Here is a 27,484-nt window from a genome sequence, read left to right as displayed (position 1 = left end):
CTGACTTCAACACTCATAAACCACAGCAAACTCAACTGCGAGTTCATCAACTAGAGAGAAAGAAAGAGCGTCAAGAAAGAAGTCAAATTGGACACAAGGCAAACGTATTCTGTTCTCTAAAGAAGATGTAGCACAGGTTTGACTTTAGCTACATTTATTTATTTATTTTTCCAGTTTTTGAGTCCTGATTGCTTATATCTATACATCTAAGCAAGTGTTTCTTTAGAGTAGCCTATACACTCACTTCTGAATTGTCCTTGGCAGTGCACATTGATCCACAACAGCAATGCTTCAAATGCGCAAAATCTCCTGTTGTCAGAATCAGAGTGAGCTTTATTCGCCAAGTGCGCGCAAACACACACGCGATTGTTGTGGTTTCCAGCAGCTCTGGGAACATTCATTCATTCATATAACACAAGAGAATAGAAAGACTATTTAAATAAGTAAGATTAAGAAAAATAAATTAATTTAAAAACAAGTTATATGCATCAAGTTCAGAAGACTTATGTACAGATGTTGTGTTGAGTCTTGCTAAAAACGTATTATGTGCTTAGTGTTAATTGATTTTTGCCAGCCTGTGTCAAACGGTTTGTTTCATTGACAGGATGATTTATGGCAGTGAATAAAGCATATAGGGCTACTGTAATGCATATGAGATAGCATGGGTGTCTCTAACGCCCGTGAGAACACGCCCAGAGATATAAAGCCGTCTCCAGCGTGAGGATGAAGGGCTCAGATCAGACACATCTGCTCGACCTGTGCCGATATGCGCTCTCAACTCGACCTGGACACACCGTGAAGGTGGACACACTCGTGCGGGGAAACTATCCTTGCTGGAACTTTAGTGCAAACTGACTTTATTTACTAATATACTGGCTATTCAAGTTCCTCGTTCCTTTTGAGCGAAAACGAGACAGGACCATCATGAGCAGAAAAACACGACGCTGGATATTTCACATTTTCCTTTGTCTTGGAATAATCTACTTGAAAATGGGGTGAGCTGATAAAAACTTTACTGTAGGTAAATAGGCCATGCTCTCTGGTGTCTATAAGTTCTCCTTTTCTATAGTTCCAGCTGAAGTGAAATTGATGTCTTATCAGGTTATTTTAGAACAACGATATTGAGATAGAACAAAGCAAATTGTTTTTATTCAGTGGGAAATGCACTTTTTTGGGGGGAATACAAGCCATTAAATAATGATGCTTTCCAGAGACATTAGGGGATCCGCTGCGCGCTTCGCTGCGCTCTTCGGAAACCTGTGGACGCCTTCGGTGCGCGCGTGAGCGCGTGAGCTGTCCAGTGCTCGTCCACGCGCAATATCCTATAAAACCTGCACTAGTCTGTAGGCTATATATATATATATATATATATATATATATATATATATATATATATATATATATATATATATATATATATATATATATAGCCTATGTATATATATGGCATGTGATATATATGCTATATATCCTACAGGTCGTCCAGTTTTTAATTTATGCATTCAAAGATTAGTTTGATTCGCGCTCTTCTCTGATCACTTCTAGGGGGTTCTCCACCGTACTGGCGCTGGGAGCGAGCATCATATGCAACAAGATCCCGGGCCTGGCGCCCCGTCAGCGGCTGATCTGCCAGAGCCGCCCGGACGCGCTGATCGTGATCGGCCAGGGCGCACAGATGGGCATCAGCGAGTGCCAGTTCCAGTTCAGACACGGCCGCTGGAACTGCTCCGCGCTCGGCGAGAGGACCGTGTTCGGGAGAGAGTTGAAAGTGGGTATGTTGGACATCTTCTCATGTATGTCAGTGTTTCGAAAACAGTGTTTGTGTCACTGAAGATAGGACGGAAGTGTTTACCAATGTGGTTACGGATTATACAGTTTGTTTAATTTGGGGTAAAACAGTTACCTCCTTTACTAGTCGCCGTTCATTGGCTTCGATATACAAATCGACCGGTTGAAGTTAAGGTTTCCGCGCCACATGCCTGAAATGTCTTGTAGATGAGATATTAAGCCTAGGCTATATACTGTATATGCGCGCGCATGTTTCTCACCTGCGGTCATAGGTATTCATGATGCGCTAAAAAACATCTCATTACAATCGCAGAAACCAATCATTAAAGATGGAGTATAATAATAATAATATAAATGGAATATAATAATAATAATATAAATAATATGTTTATAAATATCTTCAGGAAAATACAAGCACATAAATGGCTCTTCTTGGAGGGGTGTAGGCCAACTTGAATTGCTTTATTTATTTATTGTAGCCTACTTTTTTAGATTCAAAATGCTTGAAGTTTAATAGCTTTGAGATCAGTATTTCAGTGTCTTGTGCTCTTTAACGCACCAGCACCGATGGTTTTGTAAAGAACTAGAAGTTCTCCGACAGAAGGACTAGGCCTACTTGGTTCTTGTTAGAACCTTAATTTTTAAGAATACAGCCCCCTTTCCAAACTGAAAACTGTCCTGTGAGTTTAGTACTAACATTTTTCATGCATGTACCAGTGTTTGGGTTAGTATTTGCAGCCTAAAGAGTTTTTCCACAGGTGTAAATTACAGAGCATGAAAAGATGTCACCTGAGACAAATGGACTTTTACTTTGCCAAACCAACCTGCTTAAAACTACTGTATCAGTTTATAACTTATAGGTCTTCCAGATGATTAAAGTTAAAGAGTGCAAGCAAGTCAAGTCACCTTTATTTATGTTTTAAAGCAGCTTTACAGTGATAACAGGAAAAGGATCCAATGATGCAAACAGAGTTCATTACGGCTGTACAGCTGAAGTCAGTTCAGTGTTGATTCAGTTCTGTTGTAAAGATCATCAATTATTAAATGAGTTCATTTCATTTCTAAAGCAGTTCTGCAGAAAACAGGGATGTCATCATCCAGCTCTCATCCAGTAATGTCAGTGCAGTCAGATCAATAATGTTGTTGAATATTAAGTGTATGTAATGACATGGACAAAAATATATAAGCATATTTCTTTGCAACTTAAGTAGCTTCAAAAGTCCCAGATGAAAATGTTACATTATTTCTGTATGGGGTCTTCGAGAGCTCAGGTATAAAACAATAATAAAAGCAATTAATTTTTACATTTTTGACTAAACGTTCATTGATTTATCACATTATCTTGGATGACAGCTCTAATTTACAATTCGAGTTAATGGTTATACATCTGCCGATTATGCAAATACTGCCGTGTTTGTCAATGATTTATGGAGAAGCGATGAGTGATAACCTCAGGAAGCAGATGTTCGGAAGTTCATTCCGTCCTTCAAGTAATTCGTTGTTTGTTTTTTTTTGTACTTTTGAGCTCATTCATATTTTGTCTAATTAAATGTATTAAATGTTCTCTGTCTGTGAAATATTAAAAAAAAACGACCTATATAAGAGTATAAAAAAACCACACACACACTTATTAGTCAAGTCAAGTTACCTTTATTGATATAGCGCTTTTTACAGTACAGATTGTTTCAAAGCAGCTTTACAGAGATAACAGGAAAATAATACAACAAAGTTTGTTTCTTGAAGAAAATAGCATCACAGTCCAGCTTAAGTAAGTGATGGTTAATTTTTATTATTATGAAAATGATTTCATATTATTATGAAAAAGGCGTACGACACACTACTTAATTGTCTGCACGTAACCAAACGTTTTTACAAATACATATGCACTAGTGATCTAAGACATTTGGACATGGATTTGACAAATCTGCACGTCAGCACTTATTCAAAGTCATTTGTTTTTGCGCTTCTAATCACATTAAATCCGACATCATTGCTGATATTTGATGGTTAATTTGAAGTATTTGACTCTTGGCCAGCCACAGTAGCTGATCTGTTGTGATGTGCAGTTAATACAGCGTGTCTGTGGTCTGCTGGCAGGCAGTAAAGAGTCTGCGTTCAGGTACGCCATCCTCTCGGCCGGAGTGGCCCACGCCATCACCTCGGCCTGCACGCGGGGGAACCTCAGCGCCTGCAGCTGCGACCGGGACAAGCAGGGCTTCCACGGGCACGCCAGCGGCTGGAGGTGGGGCGGCTGCTCCGCGGACATACACTACGGCCTGGGCTTCTCCAAAGTCTTCATGGATGCTAGAGAGATCAAACACAGTGCCAGGGCGCTTATGAATCTGCATAACAACGAAGTCGGAAGAAAGGTATGTATTTCAAAGTCCCTTGCATCTTTGAAAGGCCCCCGGGCACAGCTCATATCTCTTTGAATGGGGAAACATCAAATTCCAAGCGTACGATTCAATTTCATATTTGAAATCACCAATAAAATCTGACATGAACTGTCTGCCTCACAAATGTTATTTCTCACGCTCATATGGCGTATATCTCAGGTTGGTCCAGCCAATGCACATATGCATGAGCCTCAGGTTTCTCTGACTTTACCAACTCATGATTGGCTCTTTTATTTATTCCCCCATTCATAGTAATACGAGAGAGCCGTCTTTGTATATCTTTAGTCTTTGATGTATTTGATTATCAAGAAAAGGTTTCCGTTTGTATGTTTGTTGTAAATGAAAGCTGCCGGTGTCCAAAGCGTGTCGCTTTAAAGAAAAGAAAACTTTTAAAGAAAAGTTGACCCACAGTATAGTGTAACTATTTTACAAGGTGGTGATTTCATATAAATTTGTATGATGTGAATTGGATAAAAAGTACGATTTTTAGAAAAAAAAGTAGGATGAAGGTTCACCCCTAAACATAACCGTCATTTGGGGGAAAACAGGTGGTATGAGTGAGATTGGGCAATTAGCCACGAGTTCACCAGTTTGTCACCCTTGTGTTGTGCTGCATGTGTTGTGGAGCTCAAAAGAGTTCAAGTCAAGTCACCTTTATTTATATAGCGTTTTTTACAATACAGATTGTATTAAAGCAGCTTCACAGTGATAACATGAAAATAATAACAAAGTTTGTTTCTAGAAGACAATTGCGTCATCGTCCACCTTAAATAAGGCAGATCAATAATATTGATGAATATTAAATGTCCCCAACTAAGCAAGCCAAAAGCCAAGGCGACAGTGGCAAGGAACCCAAACTCCATCAGTGACAGAATGGAGAAATAAACCTTGGGAGAACCCAGACTCAGTCGGGGCCAGTTCTCCTCTGGCCAACGAGCAAACAGTGTATGATTATGATCCAGGCAGCATTACAGGTCAGAAGTCCGATTGGATCAGAACATTCAGAATATTTATCCAGTTCACCTGGTTGGAGGTCGGAGTCACGCCGGTATGGAGACGAGTTTGTTGAGGATCAGTGCCGATGGCTGTCGTGTCGATGAGGCGTTCACAGGGCTGATGAGGCTGGCACTTCAGGGATGCGTCGTGGTCGTGTCCAGGCGCAGGTCCTCCATCTGGTCTGTATACGGCCCAGATCCGGCTGACTTCAGTAAACCTCAGAATAAACAGAAAGACTAACATTAGCGTAGATGCCATTCTTCTTATGATGTAACGAGTATATCAGGTGTTATAGGAAGTGTTCCCGGTTCTGGCTGACCTAATCTATGCAGCCTAATAATCATTTAACTGATTTGAATAATAGAAATGTAATGTTCTATATGAATGCCAGGTGAAAGAGATGTATTTTTAGTCTAGCTTTGAACTGACAGAGTGTGTCTGCTTCCCGGACAATAGTAGGAAGACTGTTCCAAAGTTTTGGTGCTAAATAGGAGAAGGATCTACCGCCAGCAGTCGATTTTGATATTCTAGGTATTATCAACTGGCCGGAATTTTGAGATCGCAATAGACGTGAAGGACTATAATGCATTAAGAGCTCGCTCAAGTACTGTGGAGCTAAACCATTTAGTGCTTTGTAAGTCATATAATGTAAGTCATATTAATATCATCAATATTTAAAAATGTATACGATGTTTAAGGGAGCCTATGCAAATGTTGACAGACGACAAAGACTTGACAGAGCAGCCATCAAGTGTTAGACAGTATTCTGGGTTAATACGTGCAGAGGTTTTGTGCCCAATAATTAGAATCTCTGTTTTTTCAGAATTAATTACTAGTCATCCGAATTTTTATATCAGCTATGCATTCCGTTAATTTTGTGAATTGGTGCATTTTGTCGGGACGTCAAGATATATAGAGCTGAGTATCGTCAGCATAACAGTGAAAATTAATTCCATGCTTCCTAATGATATCTCCCAAGGATAGCATGTACAGGGTGAACAGCAACGGTCCTAGTACTGAGCCTTGTGGTACACCATACTGAACTCCGTTCACACCGTTATTTTCCGTTCACTGAAAGCATACAGTTACTAGTGACAAAATCACACGAGAAGTATCATAAAAAGTAGTGTGCATTCCACCACATAATAAAGATAACTGCTACTTTTTATCTCACAATTGCAAGAAATAAAGTCTGAATTGCGCAAAATAAACTCGTAATTGTGAGAAAAAAGTCTCTTGCAATTCTGACTGTATAACTTTATAACAATTCTGACGTGAGATGTAAACTCGCAATTGCAAGAAAAAAAGTCAGAATTGTGAGATAAAACAGAGCTTCCATATGTTCAGCTACAAGACGCATGACGTTCGGCCATGCCTTGTCACGTCAGGTTGGAAAATGAGGATATGTGGATGACATGCGAGAGCTACATACGGGTTTTGAATGGCATGAGGGTGAGTAAATTACCGAATTTTCATTTTTGGGTGAACTATTTCTATAAGAGGTATTATCTATCAGTGAAGTGATGTTTTGGTTACACTGAACGCATCAAGTGAAAGTCAAGTACAGGGAAGGATTCAGTAACTATGGCACTGCGGTTTGCAGCCGTCAACAATCCAGCAGCAAAGCCAAGACTGGACTGGCACAGCGATAATAGGAAGCTTTTAGGGGTAAGAGCAGAATAAGTGCTAGAGTTTGATTACAAATCAGATGAGCTCCAACACACCGAGCTCTGTACAAAACCACTCCCATTTTCTGCTCAGTTAAATAGACACTGGCTTACACCAGTATCCCCTATCTCTACCTTTGATGGAAAAGCTTCATCTTTGATTGTGTGCTTTTGTCTCAACTTTCAATGCTCAAACCGCCAGAGGTCCTAAAAGGCTTTTTCACTTTCACCTGCATTTAGAGGCTGTGCTTTTCCCCGCATATACTGTTCAGACATTTGTAGGTTGTCTTTGATGTGGAATCAGGGATACAGTCCCTTGGGGGGAAAAGTGTGCTTAAATGTACTGAATGTGCACTTGTAGTGTACTTTCTCTTTTTTTTTACTGTACATATACACTTAAGTACTTGAGTAGAGTAGGCTACTTTAAAGAACATTTTAAATCATTATGTTTTAATAATCTTTGTAATTTTTTAACAAAGTACACATATTGTGATGCGTTGCTTGACATACTAAAGCACTAAAGTATTGTGCAGGTATCATTTAAAATATAGAGTGTTATTTTACATTAAATTTAAAGTTAAATACATTTTAAATGTATTAAATTGCAACTTCTTCACAAATATGTATTTACAAATATATTTAAATATGTGAATACAAGTTTCAATAGAAATTACATTAAAGTATATGTTAGTTTGCCATAAATACTTATCAGTACATTCGGCAGACAATCGAATTATGAAATGACAAATAAAGATGCTAAATACTAAAGTCCTGTTTAAGTAGGTCAAAAATGCTCTCTGAATTTCAGCTAATTGCATTTAAATGTAAATTATAAAACATGTTTATGACTTGTAAATATCATGCAATTAAAAACATTCAGTTTGACTTGAGTATTTTTTTAAGAATATTATTTCCGTAATAAGGACTCTTTCTAAAAGAATGCTTTTTAAAGTGTTGTGCAAATTTGTAATGGGAACACGTTTTGTGATTTCTTGTTGCATTGCTTCATCAATGGGAGGAGAATTACGATAATATAAATAACGTTCTTCCAAGTGACCAACTAAAGGGAACACCGATCACAATAATGGTGAGTCCAAACAAAAACATTTTTAGGAAAATCTGCATCAAGTTATGAAGTCAGCTTATGTGATGTTCTCTCAAATCTTTCAGTTGTATATTGACAATTCAACATTCAAGATGACTTTGGGAAATTATTGAATGCAGCTAGAGAAAGATGCAGAAGTGGAGGAAATGAGCGAAAAGTCTATTGCCCCGGCACTCAAACCAATCAATTAATCTTAACTTGAGTTTTCTGAGTAAACAATGAATAGTATGTGAAAATTAAAGTTTACTAGGTTTTTACAATAAAGACATTAAGTGTTAGTTAGAACAACTGTTGGATTTTACAGTGTAGTCATTATGATGCACTATATAGCCTTCTGAAGCTTATGGCTCAGTTCGGACGTCAGTGAAATCAAACATCATTGGTCCTCGCATGTCTCACGACCAAACATCAATAATGTCAATGTAGTTAAATATAGTTTGACAGAAATCGCATTTATCATACAGCGTTTTCATTCTTAAATGAAAGAGAGACTAATCAGTCAAGCTTAATGAGGGGTAAAGAAGCTTCCAGCGTATATCTAGCGTGTTCCACCTTTGGTCACAGAGAGCTGATTCATGGCACCAACACTTCTCCTCATTCACCCTGACATAGTGCATCTAGTTGAAGAGCCTTTTCTGTGGGACTGCGTTCATACGGTCTTATCTGAGACGCTTAATTGCCTCTTAGTGAACTGACTATCCTTACAGGATCATTCTAGCTGCAGGTTTTGTGTTGAGCGAACTAAAAGAGTGCTCTGTTTGAATGCCTCCTCCCTTTCTTAATTTATGCCAGCGAATGTAATGACATTGGCTCATGGAGCCCATCTCTGAAGAACAGATAGCAGAAGGTCTTGGTATGATGAGAGGATGTGCGATTTGACTGGTGTTATTGCTGTTCGTATGTTGTGGAGAAAAATAACAATATGTGCATTGATAATACAGTTATTGTACATTTGTTTGTTGTGTAATTATCAGTTTGCTAAGTGAAGCCTCACTTTTGCTATTGCTCATACAGAGTTTGTAATTTAAACAAGTAGCCTTAAATTTAACTAACTTGTCCCGTACGTGCTGTGAACATGAATACCTTATAGAGAACAAGAACCTTATACTTTTTACCTAATAGAGGAAAGAACCCAAGCCATTTCTGAGAACAGAATAGAGACTTGGGAATCTGTCTAGCAAAGAACACCCTAGCAACCACTTAGCAACCATCCAGAACACCCTACAGCAAACACCTAGTATTATCAAGCATACAGAAGACCCAAGGGCACTGTTTCCCAACCCTGTTCCTGGAGGCAACAAACTCTTCCTAATCAAACACACCTAATTCAAGTCATCAGATCATTTTAGTAGAGACTCAGGGTAACACGACAACGATATGCTTAATTTTTGTGTAAATGGACATCCAAAAATAGCGTTTTTAGTTGAAAACGGTGTCCTGTAAACAGCCCTTCAAGACCAGGCGCCGGTTGCACCCACTCTGTATAAGTTACAACTTAGCCTAGTTTTGACATAAAGGGGCACTAAAGTATTTACGCACTATTAAATATTTCTCCATTGCACCAGTTGAAATGTTACTCTACTTATAAACAAAATATTTATGAAAGCCTCCGACCAGGAGGAACGGATGGAGTAAAATATTAGATCAGATATTAAAGATTAGATATTAGATTAGACTGAATTTCATCAATTAGGTCTTGACTTCAATTCTTTAGACATATCTGGTAATGTTGACATTTACATTAATTTACATTTTAAAAGTCAGTAGAATTTTGTTGGAGGAGCATCTAAATAAAGAGTTGGCAGATATTAAGCAGACAGTCTATGTCAACTACATGTCAACTTATTCTACTAACCCTATCCCAACATGTGGTTGCAGATTAATGAGAGTTAGTTGACATGTAGTTGCATAGTTGCATATAGTCCAAAGTGGATTATGGAAATAAAGCGTAACCCATTACGGTGTTTGCGCTCTTCAACACGAACTCGACCTGAACAGTGTGTCTTTGTTTGCAGTGGTCCATGTCAAATTTATTGTTTTGTTTTATTTGGAATCAGTATTTATTGATCCTTATATTAATTTCAAATACAGTATAATGTTATATATTATGTTATTCATGATTAAGTACCCGGCAAGCAATTTTGCATTTAAAAGACGTCTAATAGCCGTCCAAGCACAGCCAAAACAAGGCAAAATTTGGGCTGTCAGGGGAAATTTTATAGACGTCTAAACCATAGCCCAAGAATAGACTAGCCATCAATGAGATAACATGTCAAAGAAATGAAATCAAACACCTTATAATCACTGCTGACTTTGCTTACACAATGAAATATCATACATCTCACAAGTTATTTTGGCAAAAACGACATGTAACCAAATTCAAGATTACTTTGGCTAAAAGTGGGTTACTCATAGCCGGACTATTGTTCATCTAGACAGTGACATAACGGCTATTGACTGCTGGGTAGTATCGTATTTCAAAGGGAACATATTTTTCCGGTTGTTATGTGAAGCAAAAATGAGTCAAGAATAAACTTTCAGCACAACTTCTGCTCATGTATTGGAAGGCTGCTATTGGATCATTAGGGTAAACGTCATATTATGTGACTACGGAGAGCTTAAGACCTACTTCTGCATTACGTTCCTACATTCTGCCTCAAGAACAAATGGTGCAACCGAATAAAGTTCAGACTTAGTTACAAACTAGCTAGGTCTCTAGTGTGGAGTTTACGCTCCAATTGAAGAAAGACTGCTAGTTGACATGTAGTTGCAATGTTACTCAACGTTAGTAGAATGTCTAAAGTGGACTATTAAGTCTTACCAGATGAAGTGCACTTTAAATTGCAGTCATTTAATCACAAAACGACATGTGGTATGTTGGACACTTCATGCACCCAATGGTCACACAGCTTTCGTTATATAGCCCTATAGCAACTACATGGTAAAGGTGTAAAAACAATCAGAAGACTTTTGCACCAGCAGCAAATTCTAGTTCTTTGAATTGTGTAAGTGTACCAACAGCTTCATGTTTTCATATTATGAAGGATGTTATACCTGCTTAAGCAAACCTTTTTAATCTGAATACTGAGGTTCAAACAAAACGTCAACATGAAACGATATTGCAAGCTTTATTTGTATGACATCATTTGAGTGTGTTGACAATATGTGGTGTATTTGCAAAGCTGGTGTATTAAAGCGCTCATTTTTCCCAGGTCCTAGAACGGAGTATGCGGCTGGAGTGTAAATGTCACGGTGTGTCTGGATCCTGCACCACCAGGACCTGCTGGATGACCCTGCCCCAGTTTCGTGAGCTCGGCTACATCCTTAAAGACAAATACACCAACGCTGTCCACGTGGAGCCAGTGAAAGCCACGCGCCACAAACGACCAACATTTCTCAAGATCAAAAAATCCTACTCGTACCGCAAGCCCATGGACACAGATCTGGTGTACATCGAGAAATCTCCCAACTACTGCGAGGCGGATCCGGTGAGCGGCAGCGTCGGCACTCAGGGGCGAGTTTGCAACAAGACGCTGATGCACCATCACAACGGCTGCGACCTCATGTGCTGCGGACGCGGGTACAACACACACCAGTACTCGCGCGTGTGGCAGTGCAACTGCAAGTTCTTTTGGTGCTGTTATGTTAAATGCAACACGTGTAGCGAGAGGACAGAGGTGTACACGTGTAAATGACTTTGACCTTATGCCTAGTTTTTGACCTTAAAATATGACTCAATCAGGTGGCATTTATTCTTTTGCACAAGACCTTACTTTAGACATGCTTCCTTCACTTTAATGGACGATCATCAAGATAACTGGAGAAAGAATTCATCTTGAGAAGGAACTGAAAGGTGTATATTGTTTTATTTCTGATGCCACACAGTTTTACCTGCTTTCTTCACTAAATCTAGAGCGTGACTCGGGTCTGCAGGATCTGGATTCAAATAAGGCTTTCTTGTCTTCGACCTGCTGCAAAACTGATAACAACTATCTGCACATTGATTTTACCAATGGAGTTACTGGGACATGGACGTCTTGCAATGAAAATTATGGAGTAAATACTCCAATAGAGCACAACAGCAGGGTTCCTGAAGTAAATCCTATTCATCTTCTCTGATAATGTATGACGTTTCAAGACAGACCTACCGTGAGTGTTATTTATGCTTCTGTAGAAGCTACAAGTCAAAGTGGATTAACTGCCATATTTTTATAATGAAGACCTACACTTTACACTATAAAAGCTGTTGAAGACCAATCAGAGAAGTCACTGTTACTAAACTGAGATTGCTGCAAAAGAACTCAGTAGTGACGTTGCTCTACTCCCAAATAACTCAATTTTATTCAATATTTTTCAATTAAACAGTTTTATATTGGGCAGTCAATTTTAATAGATTATATCATTTGATATGTTTATACATACACTACTGTTAAAAAGTTTGGGGTCAGTAATTAAAAATACAAACAAAAACAGTAATATTGTGAAATATTATTCCAATTTAAATCATCTGTTTTCTATGTGAATATACAGTAAAGTGTAATTTATTCCTGTGATCAAAGCTGAATTTTCAGCACCATTACTCCAGTCTTCAGTGTCACATGATCCTTCAGAAATCATTCTAATATGATGATTTGATGCTCAAGAAACATTTATGATTATTATTAATGTTGAAAACAGTGTGAAAACATGACGCTATGAAGAACAGCATTCATCTGAAATCTAAAGCTTTTGTAACATTAAACACTACCGTTCAAAAGTTTGGGGTCAGTAAGAATTTTAATTTTATTTTTGGGGGAAAGAAATAAAATAAATCAATACTTTTATTAATCAAGGATGAGTTAAACTGATCAAAAGTTACAGTAAGGACATTTATAATGTTAGAAAATATTCTATTTTAAATAAATGCTGTTCTTTTGAACTTTCTATTCATCAAAGATTTAGAAAAAAAATTGTACACAACTGTTTTCAACATTGATAATAATAATGAATGTTTCTTGAGCATCAAATCATCATATTAGAATGATTTCTGAAGGATCATGTGACACTGAAGACTGGAGTAATGATGCTGAAAATTCAGCTTTGATCACAGGAATACATTACAGTTTAAAATATGAAATAGAAATAGAAAACAGTCATTTTAAATTGTCATAATATTTCACAATATTACTGTTTTTTTTTTGTTTGTTTTTTAATCAAATAAATGCAGCCTTGGTGAGCACTTCTTTTAAAAACATTAAAAATCTTACTGACCCCAAACTTTAGATGGACTTTTGTGTACATACTGTACAAATCAAGATTCTTGATGTTGTGAAGCTGGTTTATGAATCTGAATGCCTTACTGAAGAAAATGAATGGGAAAACTACTTCCGGAACCAAGGTTGCTGAAAATGTTGGCGATAATTTTTGTGCTCTGCTGTTTAATTCTTCCAAACAACTGATTTTATTTATTTATTAAAAAAATGTTGATAACTGTAATTAATGAAACATTGAGCAGAAATAATGGTTAAATGCAGCTCTCCATGTTTATGAATGCTGAATTTATTCAGAAAAACACTGAGCTTTTATCTGAAAGAATAGCTTTTTTTAGTTTACATAATACATTGTTATAAGACAACAAGCAATATTTTTTTCTTTGAGAAATTTCCTGTATGCTGCTACTAGTCTGGAATAATCACATTTGCTGTAATATTAAGAGACTACTGACCACAAGCTTTTTGTAACTGGTATAGTGATAAATCCAGACATAGAATTTACACTGAAAATATTGGTAAGAGAGTATATTTTGTGAAAGAATATTTTTATATGAATGTTTTATTTATACTTTGTCATTACGGACAATTCAATGCCTTCCAGTAGCATTGCATTATGCAGTCATTTTAATTTGTGGGTGACAAAGTTGGAATGTGAATGTTAATTATTAAAATAAAACTCCTAGATCTAATCATGCAAACATGGTTGTCATGAAGATGAAGGTACACAGGATCCAATGCGTAGAGATTTTAATAAAACAATAAACACAGGAACAGACAGAAGGTTTAACAGTGCGTTTGTGAAACAGGGGTAGACACACACACACACACACACAACAAACATCGACTGACAACTGAAGACTGAACAAAGAGGAATTAAATAATGTGCTGATTAGTCTCCATGGGAACAGATGAGTGACGGGAAACAAAGAAACATATGACTGATGAAAACAAACTAAAAATCGTCCAACTAGTGTAAAAAGTGTAACTACAGATGAACACAACTGAGTGCGTGTGACATAACACCCCGTCCCGGAAGGTGTGCCCACGCTGGTAGGTGAGGAGAAGGAGGAGGCCTGGAACAATGGTGACAGATGGACGATGACGAGACCCCAGCGGGGATGATGGTGTGTGTCCGATGGCACGGACCCAGAGATGACAGCCCACGGTGGAGACGAGGAAGGGATGGGAAGGGAAGACACACGGTGGCGTGGAGGCTGACGTTGACTGACGAAGGCGATGGATCCCAGGGCTCAGACATCACTGGCACAGGCGGCCTGGGCGATGCCACGGGGACGATCGTCTGAGGTGGAGCCAGATCGCCCGAGGACTGAGGCGATGCCGGTGTGATGGAGGATCGAGGCGTAACCGAAGGGAAGGAGGAGCCCACTGCAGCCGTAGGGGTGGAGGAACGGAGCGTAGCAGAAGATCTGCAAGTCCGTGGTGGAGGTGGTGGGACGAGCCGGTGGGACGAGGGAACCTGGTGGAGCCGTAAGGCCGAGGGTGTCTGGTGGAGCCGGTGATCTGGTGGGAGATGATACCTCCGTGCTGAAGTCCATCAGCCAGTCCTCAGTCTCTATTTCCACCAGTATACCCTCAGCCACAGATGCCGCAGACTCACAGCCCTGGGTGGTCTACGGGGTGATGGTAATTCGCCCTGACACAGAACAGTGACTTGGGGGTCTCGTCATCAAATGGGCAGGTTACGGCCAGACGGCAGAAGTTCTCGTGAACATAAAAAATTTACTAAATACACAGAGGTAACAAACTAAATGATGGGCAGCTGTGGTGGAAGATTAGTGTCCATGGGAACAGATGAGTGGCGGGAAACAAAGACTGATGAAAACAAACAAAGTCCATGAAAGTGAAACTGAAGATGAACAAAACTGAGTGCGTGTGACAATGGTGATATTATTAATTGTGTGGCAAGCTGTAAAGTAATCTTTGTTACTATTGCTCTTACTTAGGCTTAGTGATTTAAACAAATAGTCCCAAGTATTGAACATTAGTGTGTTGAAGAGAGGTGTGCTGTTGCTTTTCTAAGAGATGGTGGATGTTAAAATGGGCAAACAAATTGGGACATGATCCATACAAATATTACAGACAGAAGCATAGAGTTTTGGGTTTAAGCTCTTTTGACTTGAGCCAATAAGCATCACCCAAAAACCTCAGTGACTGCAATGCACTGAAACACTTTAGCAAACACATACATATCACATTAAACACCCTAACATCGCACAACACAAGTTTTCCACTCACATTTCCTTGACAATATGTAAAAATGTTGATGGTGTTAGTGTACCTCGTGTGTCTTAGCATGTGTGAAACGTCTTGTTAAGGAATTCAGGCTAAATAAACAGTGATATGCACAAATGCTCCGTTTAGGACAGTAATTCGGGGCTCCTCGTGTAATTGATGAGCGCAGTGAGTGTTATAGTGATGACTTGTTTAAGTGGGCGGAGTTGGAGCTGTCAGGTGATTGATGACTCTGACATTTCTTTCATTCAGACCTTTGCCACTAGTTGCTAAACAACCCCATTGCCTGCTGCAAAATGTCAGCCAGTCACTCAGAGAAAGTCAGCTTGCCCATTAGTGCTGACGTGTGTGATGGCATTCAGATACACACAGTGGGGAAGGAAGGACAGTACAAGGCATTACTTTCAAGGTCATAGTGAATTAAGATAGATAGATAGATAGATAGATAGATAGATAGATAGATAGATAGATAGATAGATAGATAGATAGATAGATAGATAGATAGATAGATAGATAGATAGATAGATAGATAGATAGATAGATAGATGCCCACAAAGCAAATTATAAAACCATCACCAGGTAACCATCATCACCTGATCTCATTTCACTTTAGCTTTCTTTGCTGCTGCAAATGTGTTTAACAAACACACAGTCACAGCGGCCAAAACTGACAAAAGATATAATAAGAGTTAAGAGAATGGAAACACTAATCACCATTATGGTGACTTCAAATGAAACATTAGAGTTAAACCTCTGTTAATTCTTAATAAAAACTTTTGTAGACATCTGACAGAAATAAAGTCAGTCTGGTTAGTAATAAGTGAAGCTGGTAATGCTGTTAGTGGAGTTGTTTAATCCTCCTCTGCTGAGATCTTCACAGATTTAATGTCTTCTTTTCTCTTCAGTTGATTTCATCTGAGGCTGTGTCTGAAGTCAGTTGTAGTTCTTGTGTTTCTGCTCGTCTCTTTTCCTGTTCTCTTCTTTCCTTCAGTGATTCTGCTTGTTCACAGGCTTATTACTGTAATATACACAGATTTTGTGGCTCAGATAAGGTCCAGTTCTGGTTTATTTCTTTGCTCTTGGCTGACATGTGGCATTGCTATGGCCTGCTTGTGGCCCAGATCTGGCAAACAGGAGTGGTCCGCCCAAGGGCCGTCATTCCACGCTGCATGTGGGCCGGATCTAGGCCGTCACAATGTTGCTATGTGGATAGATAGATAGATAGATAGATAGATAGATAGATAGATAGATAGATAGATAGATAGATAGATAGATAGATAGATAGACAGATAGATAGATAGATAGATAGATAGATAGATAGATATGTAGTAGTCATAGCTGCCTCGTTAATTTTGGTACAACCCTAGTACAAATGAATGGTAATTACCTAATTAGATACAGGTGCGTTATAGGTGCGTGAGTGTGTGTATAAGGAAGCTATTGCGTTGTTGGAGTGCGTTGACTGCTGCAAACTTGGACGCTGTTCTTTCGAGTTGTTCCCTTGTGGGGATCTTCGAGCTGAGCCACGCAGTATTTGGGTATGTTACCATGAAGAAATAAATATTTAATGTGGGGCGAGCTGTTGGCTATATGCATTCTGTTGTTTTTAGTATGCATCCTGGGCTGTTTATCTATCGTGGTCTGACATTGGAAGGGCTGATTTGTTGATAATCAGCTAAAGAGGCCAAGAGCCGGTAAGATGTCCGTGTGATGACAGCTGATTGGGACTGTGACCGGGCTTCCCCTTCCTTCCTGTTTGGGCTTTGCCTTCGTTGTCTTGAATAGACTACTGTCGGTGCGCGTTGCCACGACGTTCCGTCTTGCCTCAACTCAACTACGCCTGTTTGACCAGCCCACATCACGTGAACTTGACATCGGGAGATTGTGAGATCCGTGTAATTAATCCGTGTGGCCGTTTGGCCACCTCCGCACTGTTTCAACTGGAAGATTGTGTCCGTGGGGTTTGTATGGTTGTGTGGATGAATTCAAAGTTGATGTGAGTTCTTTGAGTGCGTTTGCTTATTGTTGGAAGTGTGTGCGAGCGTGTATATGTACGAGTGTGCGAGCGTGAGAAATAAGTATTAATGTTGTGAGTTTGCATGATCTTAAATGCATCGTGTGTGTATTGTTAATGGACAAGGTGTAATGTGATTTGCATCTGTTATTTTGTTGCTTTTTTTGTATTTTGTTGATCAACTTTGTATTTGTATTTTTCTTTTTTTTGTTTATTGATTTGTTGCTTTTTTTGCTTTGTATTTTGTTGATCAACTTGTATTTTTCTTTTCTTGTTTATTGATTTGTGACAATTTGACATTTATTGTTAACTTTGTTGGACTGGCTGAGAAGGAGAGCTGACCACTCTAGGTCCAAGTTAATGGGTACCCTTGTTCACTGAGTGATTTGAGTCGTTTGAATTCCCTGTCACTTGAATGCACGTGTGCTTGTGGTGAAGTGAGTACATTACTGTACGTTTGAAGTGCTTGTAGTGAAATGGAATTGGGTAGGTTTGTTATTTCTCCTTGCCATCCGACATGTTATCTTTGATTTTTGTTATTTTCCTTTAGTTTTGATTCTGAAGCCACATTAACCCCTGGTGTATTGAAGTGTGTGTGTGTGTGTGTCGAGCTTTTAGTCTAGTTATTATAATAAAGTATTATTGTTATTTTCTATATCCACGTCTCTGCTGTGTCTTTGTGGGAACGAACCTGTGTGTCCTTATTGGACCATTATTTCCCTGGGTGAAATTCCCAGGGTGGCGTAGTCGGTGTTGTAATTATAATTGAGTCCAGAATAACGAAACTCACCCCTTCGGTGCTACAGATAGATAGATAGATAGATAGATAGATAGATAGATAGATAACACTTATTAAGCAATTAAATTCTCAGCTGTGTTTGTACATAAACATCTCCGTTTCACTGACAAAGCTTATATATGATGTAGGATATGTAAGGCTATTTTTGTTTTATATTTTATTGTATTTTCAGAAGGGCAGTTGATCTTATTGGAAACCTTTTTTTTAATGCACAAAGAAGAGTCAGAAGTCAATATATCCAGTACAATCAGAGCATAGAAATATAAAATGAATGTGAATAGCATAGTTCAAAACTCATTGATCATTTGACCTTTTGTGAGTTTGATGAGAAATTTTGAGTTGATATTGAAATCTCAGACTGCAGACTGGTATCTTGCCTAGTACTAGACTGGTCTAGCTGGTCTACCAGCGCTCCCACTTCCCATGCTGGAGACCAGTAACCAGCGTCCCATTCAAAACATACCTGATTTTTTAGCAGGGACAGAGACAGAGTTGAATTTTAAACAGAAATGCTTTTCCGCAATATGCTTAATCTCACAATTTTTCGCTTAAATTGAGGGTAAAAACCACAAACTATCAGTAGTCTAAAGATAATAATAACAGCAGTAATAGCATGTAGTGAAGAGCTGGAAGAAACGTGTGTTTTGCACCCGCTGCCTGTCTATAAATCACCCAACACATAATTCCATCAGTCATATGTTTGTTTTTCATCTGGTTGAGACATGCACGTGCATCTTAGAAGAGCTTGCAAATTGCAAGGCAGTCTTTCTCTGGTTTTCATACACATGCAAAGAATAAGTGTGAGTTTGACTTCTCCAGTGCCATTTCAAAGCAGCAGTTTTCACCAGCAACACCATAACATGTTATGTTATGGGATATGAACTGTTGTTTTTGACAGCGTTTCTTTGCCTGTAACCTTTCCAAAAGGTTCAAAGCTTCAGAAACCCCACAGGGAACATTACTAGACGCTTAGATTAGACTTGTAAAGTTGCAGCTCTCAGGCAAGCAAAGCTGATATTGTAAAAAAAAAAAAAAAAACCTTCTCTTTAGGTCTGTATTTCGCAAGACTGTTTGAGATATGGGGAGATGGATTTGTGAGTGAACCTAAGTAACAATCGCCTTTGAAGATCATGCATAAATTCCTGCATGTGTTCTGGGATTCATACTAATCGAAGGGTCCCATATGATACTTTTTCATCTCCTGCTGCTGTGTGGGGTATGGTGGTCCCTCACATGCCCCTCCACCTTTAATGACATCTGAGAAACTATTACTGTCTGATGAATCGCCATGTGGAAAACAAACATAACCTCAATGCTGAGAGATATTCAGGAATCATGCCATTTTCCTCTTCTGATGCTTTGGGAGTGTTTCAAACCTGACGTGAACATTGAGAAAGCCATGCTTCTTATTGCATCAATCAGTCACATGAACACTTTTCATATTCGTTCATATTTAACTGACATTTTTGAATGATGATCTACATCTACATAATTAAAACTGCTTTTATTCAAGTCAGAAATATGATCTAATATGACTGAATAAATCAGAATATTTGTTCATATTTGATTGAGGACACTCTACACCAACAGAAATCTTCAAGGGTCCAATCTGAGAAACAACAGCACATTTCCCTTTTTACAATCTATGAAAGTGTATAAATACAGAGTATAAAATGTCCACTTATTAAAGTGTATAAAAGCCGAAACGCTTGTGTGATCAGTCATCAACACACATTGTTCTCCATATCTTTTAGATATCTTTATGAATAGATATATGAAGCAAGGCTAGCATATTAGTGATGGCAAATGGTGATGAACACTTCTCTTTGAACCTGCTGTGTGTCTTTTTATGTCCTCTGGCTTAATGACCACATGTGCAGATCAACAATGTTGTGACAACAGCACAACGTCTAGTCCAGATTACTGTTGAATTAAAGACATGTTTACTGTGTCAACAGTGCTTTAATATACGGAAAAACTGATCTTGTTTTCCTTTTTGCTCACAAATGAAATTTGGTAGCACTATGGTAAAAGATAAATACTCATTTTAATCATTTCTACTCTGAACTACAAGGGGAAAAACACACAGATTACTTTACAAAATTTTGCCATACTACATATTGTATTTCTAATAGCATAAATTAATAAAAACGAATCCTAAAGGAACAAATAATAATTGTGTAATCTGTGAAGGAATCAAATAAGATCTTACGGCTCTGGCCTGTGACAGTTTAACTCCAATCCTGATCAATATCAGTATATGCTCTTCTTCAGAATCATAAACATTAATACACAGAATCTCATTTGGCTTCAGTTTCATCAGGAAGGATTTATGGCACTACTTGCTCATTTCTCTCCTTCAAACAACGACTGTTCATCAGATATACATAGAAAGAAATCATATGCAAATGATTGTGACTGTATTGCATGAGTTGATAATAAATGTATGATTTGAATAAATCATGGTTTTATGGATGTTTTTGGGTCATTGGATTAATTTATGTTGCATATATAATCTATAGTCTCACCACTTTCACATGATTAGAAGCTTTTTTACCAATACTTTATTTTGAATTTTATATCATTTGCAAATATGCAGAAGAGTCTGATTTTATTACAAACTAAATCTTGTGAAAATCAGCTGGGTTGGAAAAAATAGTTGAAGATCCCCTCATACAACATAACTTATTCAGTAAGATTTCAATTATACTTTAAGGAATAAATTTGTAGATTACAATTTTGTTTGTGCCTTTTATTAGGATTGGACACTAGCTAGACTGTGAGAGAGAGAGGACAGGGTCGGGAAAGGTCCACGAGCCAGGACTCGAACTTGGGTTGCCCGAAGCACAGCGGCGCTACATGTTGGCGCACTGGCCCACGAGGCTATCAGCGCCGACGTAGATTACAATTTTAAAGGATCCCCATCATCCTCACTGATTATTGTAAGTAGTCCTGCTATGACAAATATGCAGAACAGGTGGACAAACATCCACAAATCAATGTGAAATGCATATTTATGTAACAGTGTTTTTTTTGTTTTGTTTTTTGTTCGTATGTCATGTTAGTTTTTACCATACACAGAATGTTTACACATTCCCTACCTCGTTTTTCTGTCTCTTTCTTTTTTGTTTGAAGTAAATGTAAGTTAGAGGAAAGATTGATGTCATAATGACTATGATGGCATGCTTTAGTCATTTAAACTGGCAGTATCATCTCAAATTATTTCATGGCTTTCTGCAATGATACATTCAGAACAGGTCCAGACAGGAGCAGAGGTATACGCGTGAAAGCTGAGAGAGGCTGTGTGTTACAGTGCCTGGAGGACATGCCTCACTCAGGTCTGTGTTTTCATGAGGAGCTCACTGTAAGAAACATCTGCAGAGATGGTGTATGATTCCTGCTCATACTCATTTTCAAGTGCATTGAATTGAATCTGGAATTTGCTCTACATGTTGGATAGTAAGCTCATATTTCCCTTTGTATTGCCTTTAAAGTCGCAGTGAAACAGGAGTGGCAACAGGGTTTTTTCTTCCATATTGTGACGTATAACCGAGTTTAATGGATTATCGAAAAAGTAAAAATTGTAGGGCGAGAACAATTTGGTTCTGTGGATCGCTTGTTGATTGGATCTTGAGATGTGGACGTTGTAACTTCTGACCCATTAGCTGTCACTAGGGGGCGCTCTAGTCAGTGAGCTGCCTGTTAGCATAAAAAGGAGAAGAGAAGAAGCGTGAGGTAGGAAGGGTGGGTGCTTTTCAATTCTTTTTTGTGCATCCTCACTTCCTTTCCTCGCGTCTCAGCTCCACTCCTGTAGGATGCGAGGGAAGGACGCAAGGAAAGAAAATGATGACAGAGGAATCGGATGAAAGCTTTTTTATACATTGGAATATTTGATCACTCAAGCATCACTTCACTGCGTCATCAGCAGCGCTCAAAGGATCTGCCCTTATGTTGTTGAAGTTTGTTTATTTAAGAAATTCACAATAAATAATAATAAAGCAAGATACCCTGTTGAAATATGTTAGATGTGTGGTTTATTTAAACTGCAAAGGTAAAGTATAAATTAAAATGATTGTGACTGATGTGAAGGGGGAGGAGAATTTATACCTGCGTCACGATTAGTCGATAAAACTCTTCTGCAAAGTATACACCAGTGTGTCCTCGCTCATGACTCCTCTGGAAGCTCCTCACTCCTCGATCCTCGGCTCCTCGCGGTGCAGTTAGAGAATTGAGATGTCCTTCAAGATGGCTGAGCTCGATCGGTTTCCGGGTCACTGGCTGGAGGAAGGAGGAGCGAGGAGACGAGGAGACATACTGAGAAGCACCCGGTGTGTTAACCACATGGAGAAGCTTTCTCGCCAATGCTATCTTGTGTTTGTGCCCTGTTTTGAGGAACTTGGTTCCTGAACTCAAATAAGGTTTATTGTGTAAGCATGAGGAAAAAGCTTGACTATAAATACGACCTTTAGCAAAAAGGGATTAATTGTCTTCGTTCTGCCAACAACACCCTTTTAATTTATTGTTAATTTCATGAGCTACATTTTGTCTACATTACCAACAGCCACTTGGAGACTCATTTGCAGGGCTTCATCAACATTGCACTTAAGTTCTGCTTCATCTCGCTCCTACTACTCCAATGACTGAGCTCTTGGTAGCCAAAAATGCGACTGTAAAAGTCTGAACTCATTGGTGTTTCCCTCGCAACTGAACGACTATGTATGTTATGTGTTTGCTGACTGTGTGTTGATTTGAGGTGTAAACTTGGACGTCTCTGGAAGTCTCTGGAAGTATTAATTATTTATGCAGCATCAAAAATGTTTTAAAAAGCAGGTGTTACAATGTGGCACTAAAAAATCAAAGCGAGCTTGCTGTCGAATTTACATGATTGGAGAAGTTGTAATCACAATGTCATAACTCGATCTTCGGGTAAAATTGACAGACTTCTCTCTGGTGAATTGTGAGTATAACTTCTCCTATCACTTTTTTTTTTTAAAAAGTGATATATACACATGGACGTTTCATTCACAATATACGGAGCCCCACACATGACATGTAGGGAAAACATATGTAGGCTATATCGTGGCCACAAATCAACAATTTTTCCCATGTTTTACTAATTCGTTCTCGTTTTGAGTTATTAAACTCATCTCAACTCATAACTCATCTCATTTTTACTCAGTATTCTAAGTAGTGACTTTAACTTCTACCAAAGTAATTTTCTCATAAGATATCTACTTTTACTCAAGTGTGGCTTTCAGGAACTTCATCCACCACTGGTTGAGTGTCACGTTTGACTGCATGTTTGAAATATGGCTAAGTCAAAAGAATGGTCCAAAAAGTTAAGAGAAGATATTATTGCCCTTCACAAACAAGGAACAGGATACAAAAAGATAGCGAATGCACTAAATGACTGTAAAACACCTGCAGCAAGACACAGGCACTGAGGTTTCAGCTGCACAGTAAGGCCCATACTAAACGCATGCCAGAACTCCAAGACGTACACCACTACTGACCCAAAAGCACAAGAAAAGTGCTCAAAATCATATAAATAAGCCACCGAAGTTTTGGGATTCTGTTCTGTGGAGCAATGGAACAAAACTGGAACTTTTTAACCCTCTGGATCAGCTGTGTGTCTGGAGGAAGAAGGAGGAAGAAGAATGAAGCATGAACACTGAAATGAACACTGTCTACAGTTCAGCATGTGGAGCTCGTGATGCTCTGCGGCTGCTTTACGTCCTCTGGCACTGGAAACCTGCAGCGTGTGGAAGGAGAGATGGATTCATTTTTGCAGACTATATCAGGAAATCTTAGGAGAAAAACGTCAAATTCTACCACGGCTTGGTTGCAGAAGAAGTCCTGGAAGATACAGTGCCATCCCAGTCACCTGACTTGAACCCCATTGAAAATCTCTGGTGGGATTTGAAGAAGGCGGCTGCAACATGCAAACCCAAGAACATCACTGACCTGGAGGCCTTTGCTCATGAGGAACGGTCTGTTATACAGCTCATTTGCAGCAGGTCAGAACAGCAAAAGGCTGTTCTACTCAGTACTAAAGATGCTTGCCATGAAGCGGTTGAATAATTTTGAAACTGCAGAAGTCAATAAAAGTTGCATTTCCAGTTGAATTTAAGGAAAACCACTTTAAACATTTGTTGTGTTGAGCTATTTGAATTACCTTTGTTTGATTTGTTCTTTGCAAGCAGCTAAAAGTCTGTAAATTTTGCCAATAAATCTGATTTGCAAAGGGGGAAGTTTTTCCCCCAAGGTTTTGCAATGAACAAATCAAACAAAAACTTTACATAGATCTGAGTGATAATACAGTCACGCAGTCGAGATTTGCTAAGCCTGTGAAAGCCTGTGCTGGTTTTGGTGGAGAGTTAGTGAATTTGGACTCAGTTAGGAATTTAGAATAAAACCCTATAAATTATAACAGATTGATAAAAAAATAAATAAACTGAGTGTAACATTTAAATGTGATGATCAAAAGTTCAAATGATCAAAAGTTCAAAACCTCTATTTAGTGACTTTATATGACCTCTTTTAGCAAGAGTTCAGAGTAAGGTCAAAGGTCCTGCTCAGTGTTGATGTGGCACTGCTGAAGAATAGGAATGCTAATGAGTCAAATTTGATGTGACAAAAGACATAATGGGAAAAAGAGAAAAGCCTTTGTATGTCACAAAAAAGACAGAGACCCTGGTGATACAGCACTGATGAATATTAACCTGAACACAGACAGCCAGTTCAACACTAACTAACTCTTTCTGCTCAAGTTAGTGAGATGGTTGTGCTGTACAACAGTGTCCAAAGGCAGAGACAGAAAGAGACGAATTTACTCAGAGAGGCTATTGTCTTCTGTTGTGCTCTATCAGGGTTTCTCCTGGTGCACAGAAGCAATCTTTTCCATTTGAGGGAGCTGTCAGTGGTTTTAGCCAGTCATTGAATGTGGGAAGGTGTCAAAGAGTCTTTTCAAGCTGCGTCTCGGAGGGGAAAGTGAACACCGGCAGTGCGATCTTCCATTGTCGAGGGTGTCTTGGGAAAAGAAAGTAGCACACTGGCATTCTGTGCTGTAACTGGTGTCATAACCCTCCTTTGTAAATGAGAGACTTTCTAAAGACTGAATCTCCCATTACATTAAAGACAGAAGAATCCAGAAAGCCGGTGAAGACAGGGAGGAGTCCCACAGCATCTGAATGGAGCTGCTGCAAAGAGACGTGCCGTAAAGACATTAATTAACCACAGGTGCCTCCCATAGAGGAACCATCTGACACATTAGCAGACCACTGTCTTTTTCAGCCAATTGTCTCAAGGTACATGAGACACTGATGTTGGGCTGGGCAACCCACCAAACTACTGGACTTTATAGTCTTATTCAGTATCACTTCAGAATAGTTATCACTTCAGTAGTGTTGGTAACCAAAATGTTGCTTGACCTCATTGACTGCCGTATAGAAAAAAATACTATGGAAGTCAATGGGGACCAGAAACTATGTTTTCTATTTGGAAATTGACTGTGCTCATATATTTATGTATGTTTCAACTACAAAAAAATTGCCTATAAGCGGCTGTTTGTGTCTTTTTCTAAACTAAATTGGCAATTTCACTATAATTTTTGCAAAACAAGTTAACACAATACATCACACTGGCATTCTCTCACTCAAGTGTCTATAACCATATGGTGAACATATAATCGAAACATCAATTTTTCATAAATGACAAATCGGGGTAAATTGTCCCATTTTTTTAAAATGAAAATTAAATCTATACAATTTATTGATTAAAATATTTGTTTTAAAATGTTTTATGATGCCTTTTACATTTGACTGTTTTCTGAATTGTTTTTTGTTTCATAATTGTTTTGTGTGCCAGTAATGTCAGAGATAAACCATGTCACACTTTTTACTTCAGTTATTTCGTAGGGATGTTTCAATCTTTGAAAGTAAATTTCTAGACATCTACTATTTTACAGCACATGTTGTGAAAAAATGTTTCTTTAAATATACTTTTCAAATGCGTGTCATTAAAATGTTGAATGTGTGTTGTAGATTGATCTGAGCGAAATGAACAGGTTGGTTCACGCCTTGGTTCATTTGCCGCTTCGAAGCCTGTCAGATAATCACTCCTGATATGAAGACTGTACCTCTATAGCTCTCATTAACAAATATGACCCTTGAAAGACCTTTTTTGTTTTCAGAGATATGCTTGGCCAAGACTGAGACGCTTTCAGTGCACATCATACTTGTTAAGACAAATAATTTTTTATGGCTAGGCTTAAATTGGCAAGACAATCTAAATCCTTTGCAAGAAGAAGCCTGACAATATTTTGCAGGTTTGGAAAAGAGTGAAGCTTTCTTGTTGGGACCAAACAGGTGAAGTGTTGCTGCAGGTGACAGTCGCTCAGAATCCTGGAAAGAGAAACAAGTTTGCACACAATAAAAACACGCTGGGTGTTACATATAGACTGCTTTTGGATTCGGGCCATTGTCACATTCACACTACAATTTTAATGCTGTTTATTTTTAGAATAGCTTGTAACAAGCTAAACCAACTGCAGAGTGTCTTGGAAGTCTCGCCCCTGTAATATAAAGTACACATGTTTTCAAGGCAATGTGTTAGTAGTCATGAAACTGATGCTTTTATTCAAAATGACTTGCAGAAAAGGTACAGTATATGTTGATGGTTGTTGACTCCATCAGATCTGATGTTGAGGAAGAGGTGCCCAAGAACTCAAAGACACACCAGAAGCGTCATTCTGTACTTGAAGTTCACAGTGGTGCATCAGTCCTAAACAGTCAAGCTCATTACCATGCAGCCAAAACTTCATGAATTAATAAAGTGGCATCGATGACATGAATTTGGGCTTTGGGAAAAAACGCAAAGGGAAAGAGAAAGGGTGCTCTACATTATTATATTTCTCTATAAAGCATAGGCTTGTGCATTAACAACAATGTAATGAAAAACTGAAAAAAACGGCATTACCAGGTGTAAAGTGGGCCTAAAAACAAGCATGCTAAAGAGCATTCGCTTTTGGAAAAGAGCCCAATGCACTGATTGAGAACAATTTCAGTTTTTCATTGTAGTTCACTATAGAAACAACAGGCAGTCTCTGATGTACCTTATTTGAAGAAACATTCACATTAAAGCATTTGACAGATGTGTTTATCCAAAGCAACATAGATTGCATTAAAGCTATGTATTTTTTCAGGAGGCTATCAAT

At 38.6% G+C, this 27,484-nt stretch overlaps 1 protein-coding gene across 2 annotated transcripts; it reads left to right on the top strand.

Moving 5' to 3' along the window:
* The first annotated feature begins 730 nt into the window (after positions 1-730).
* On the top strand, positions 731-13,885 carry wnt7ab (wingless-type MMTV integration site family, member 7Ab). Of its 2 annotated transcripts, none has more exons than XM_079848989.1 (4): positions 731-995; positions 1,546-1,772; positions 3,886-4,157; positions 11,165-13,885. In XM_079848989.1, the coding sequence occupies exons 1-4, from the start codon at positions 925-927 to the stop codon at positions 11,645-11,647; spliced, it is 1,053 nt and encodes a 350-aa protein (XP_079705115.1). In that variant the 5' UTR covers positions 731-924; the 3' UTR covers positions 11,648-13,885. The 2 variants fall into 2 exon arrangements, with proteins under 2 accessions (XP_079705115.1, XP_079705116.1); XM_079848990.1 differs by having other exon boundaries at positions 954-1,021; positions 1,546-1,768.
* The last annotated feature ends 13,599 nt before the right edge of the window (positions 13,886-27,484 follow it).

The sequence above is a fragment of the Squalius cephalus genome (assembly GCF_949319135.1).
Source record: "Squalius cephalus genome assembly, chromosome: 18".
Classification (NCBI taxonomy): Eukaryota; Metazoa; Chordata; class Actinopteri; order Cypriniformes; family Leuciscidae; genus Squalius; species Squalius cephalus.
This window is presented reverse-complemented; position numbering and strand designations above follow the sequence as displayed.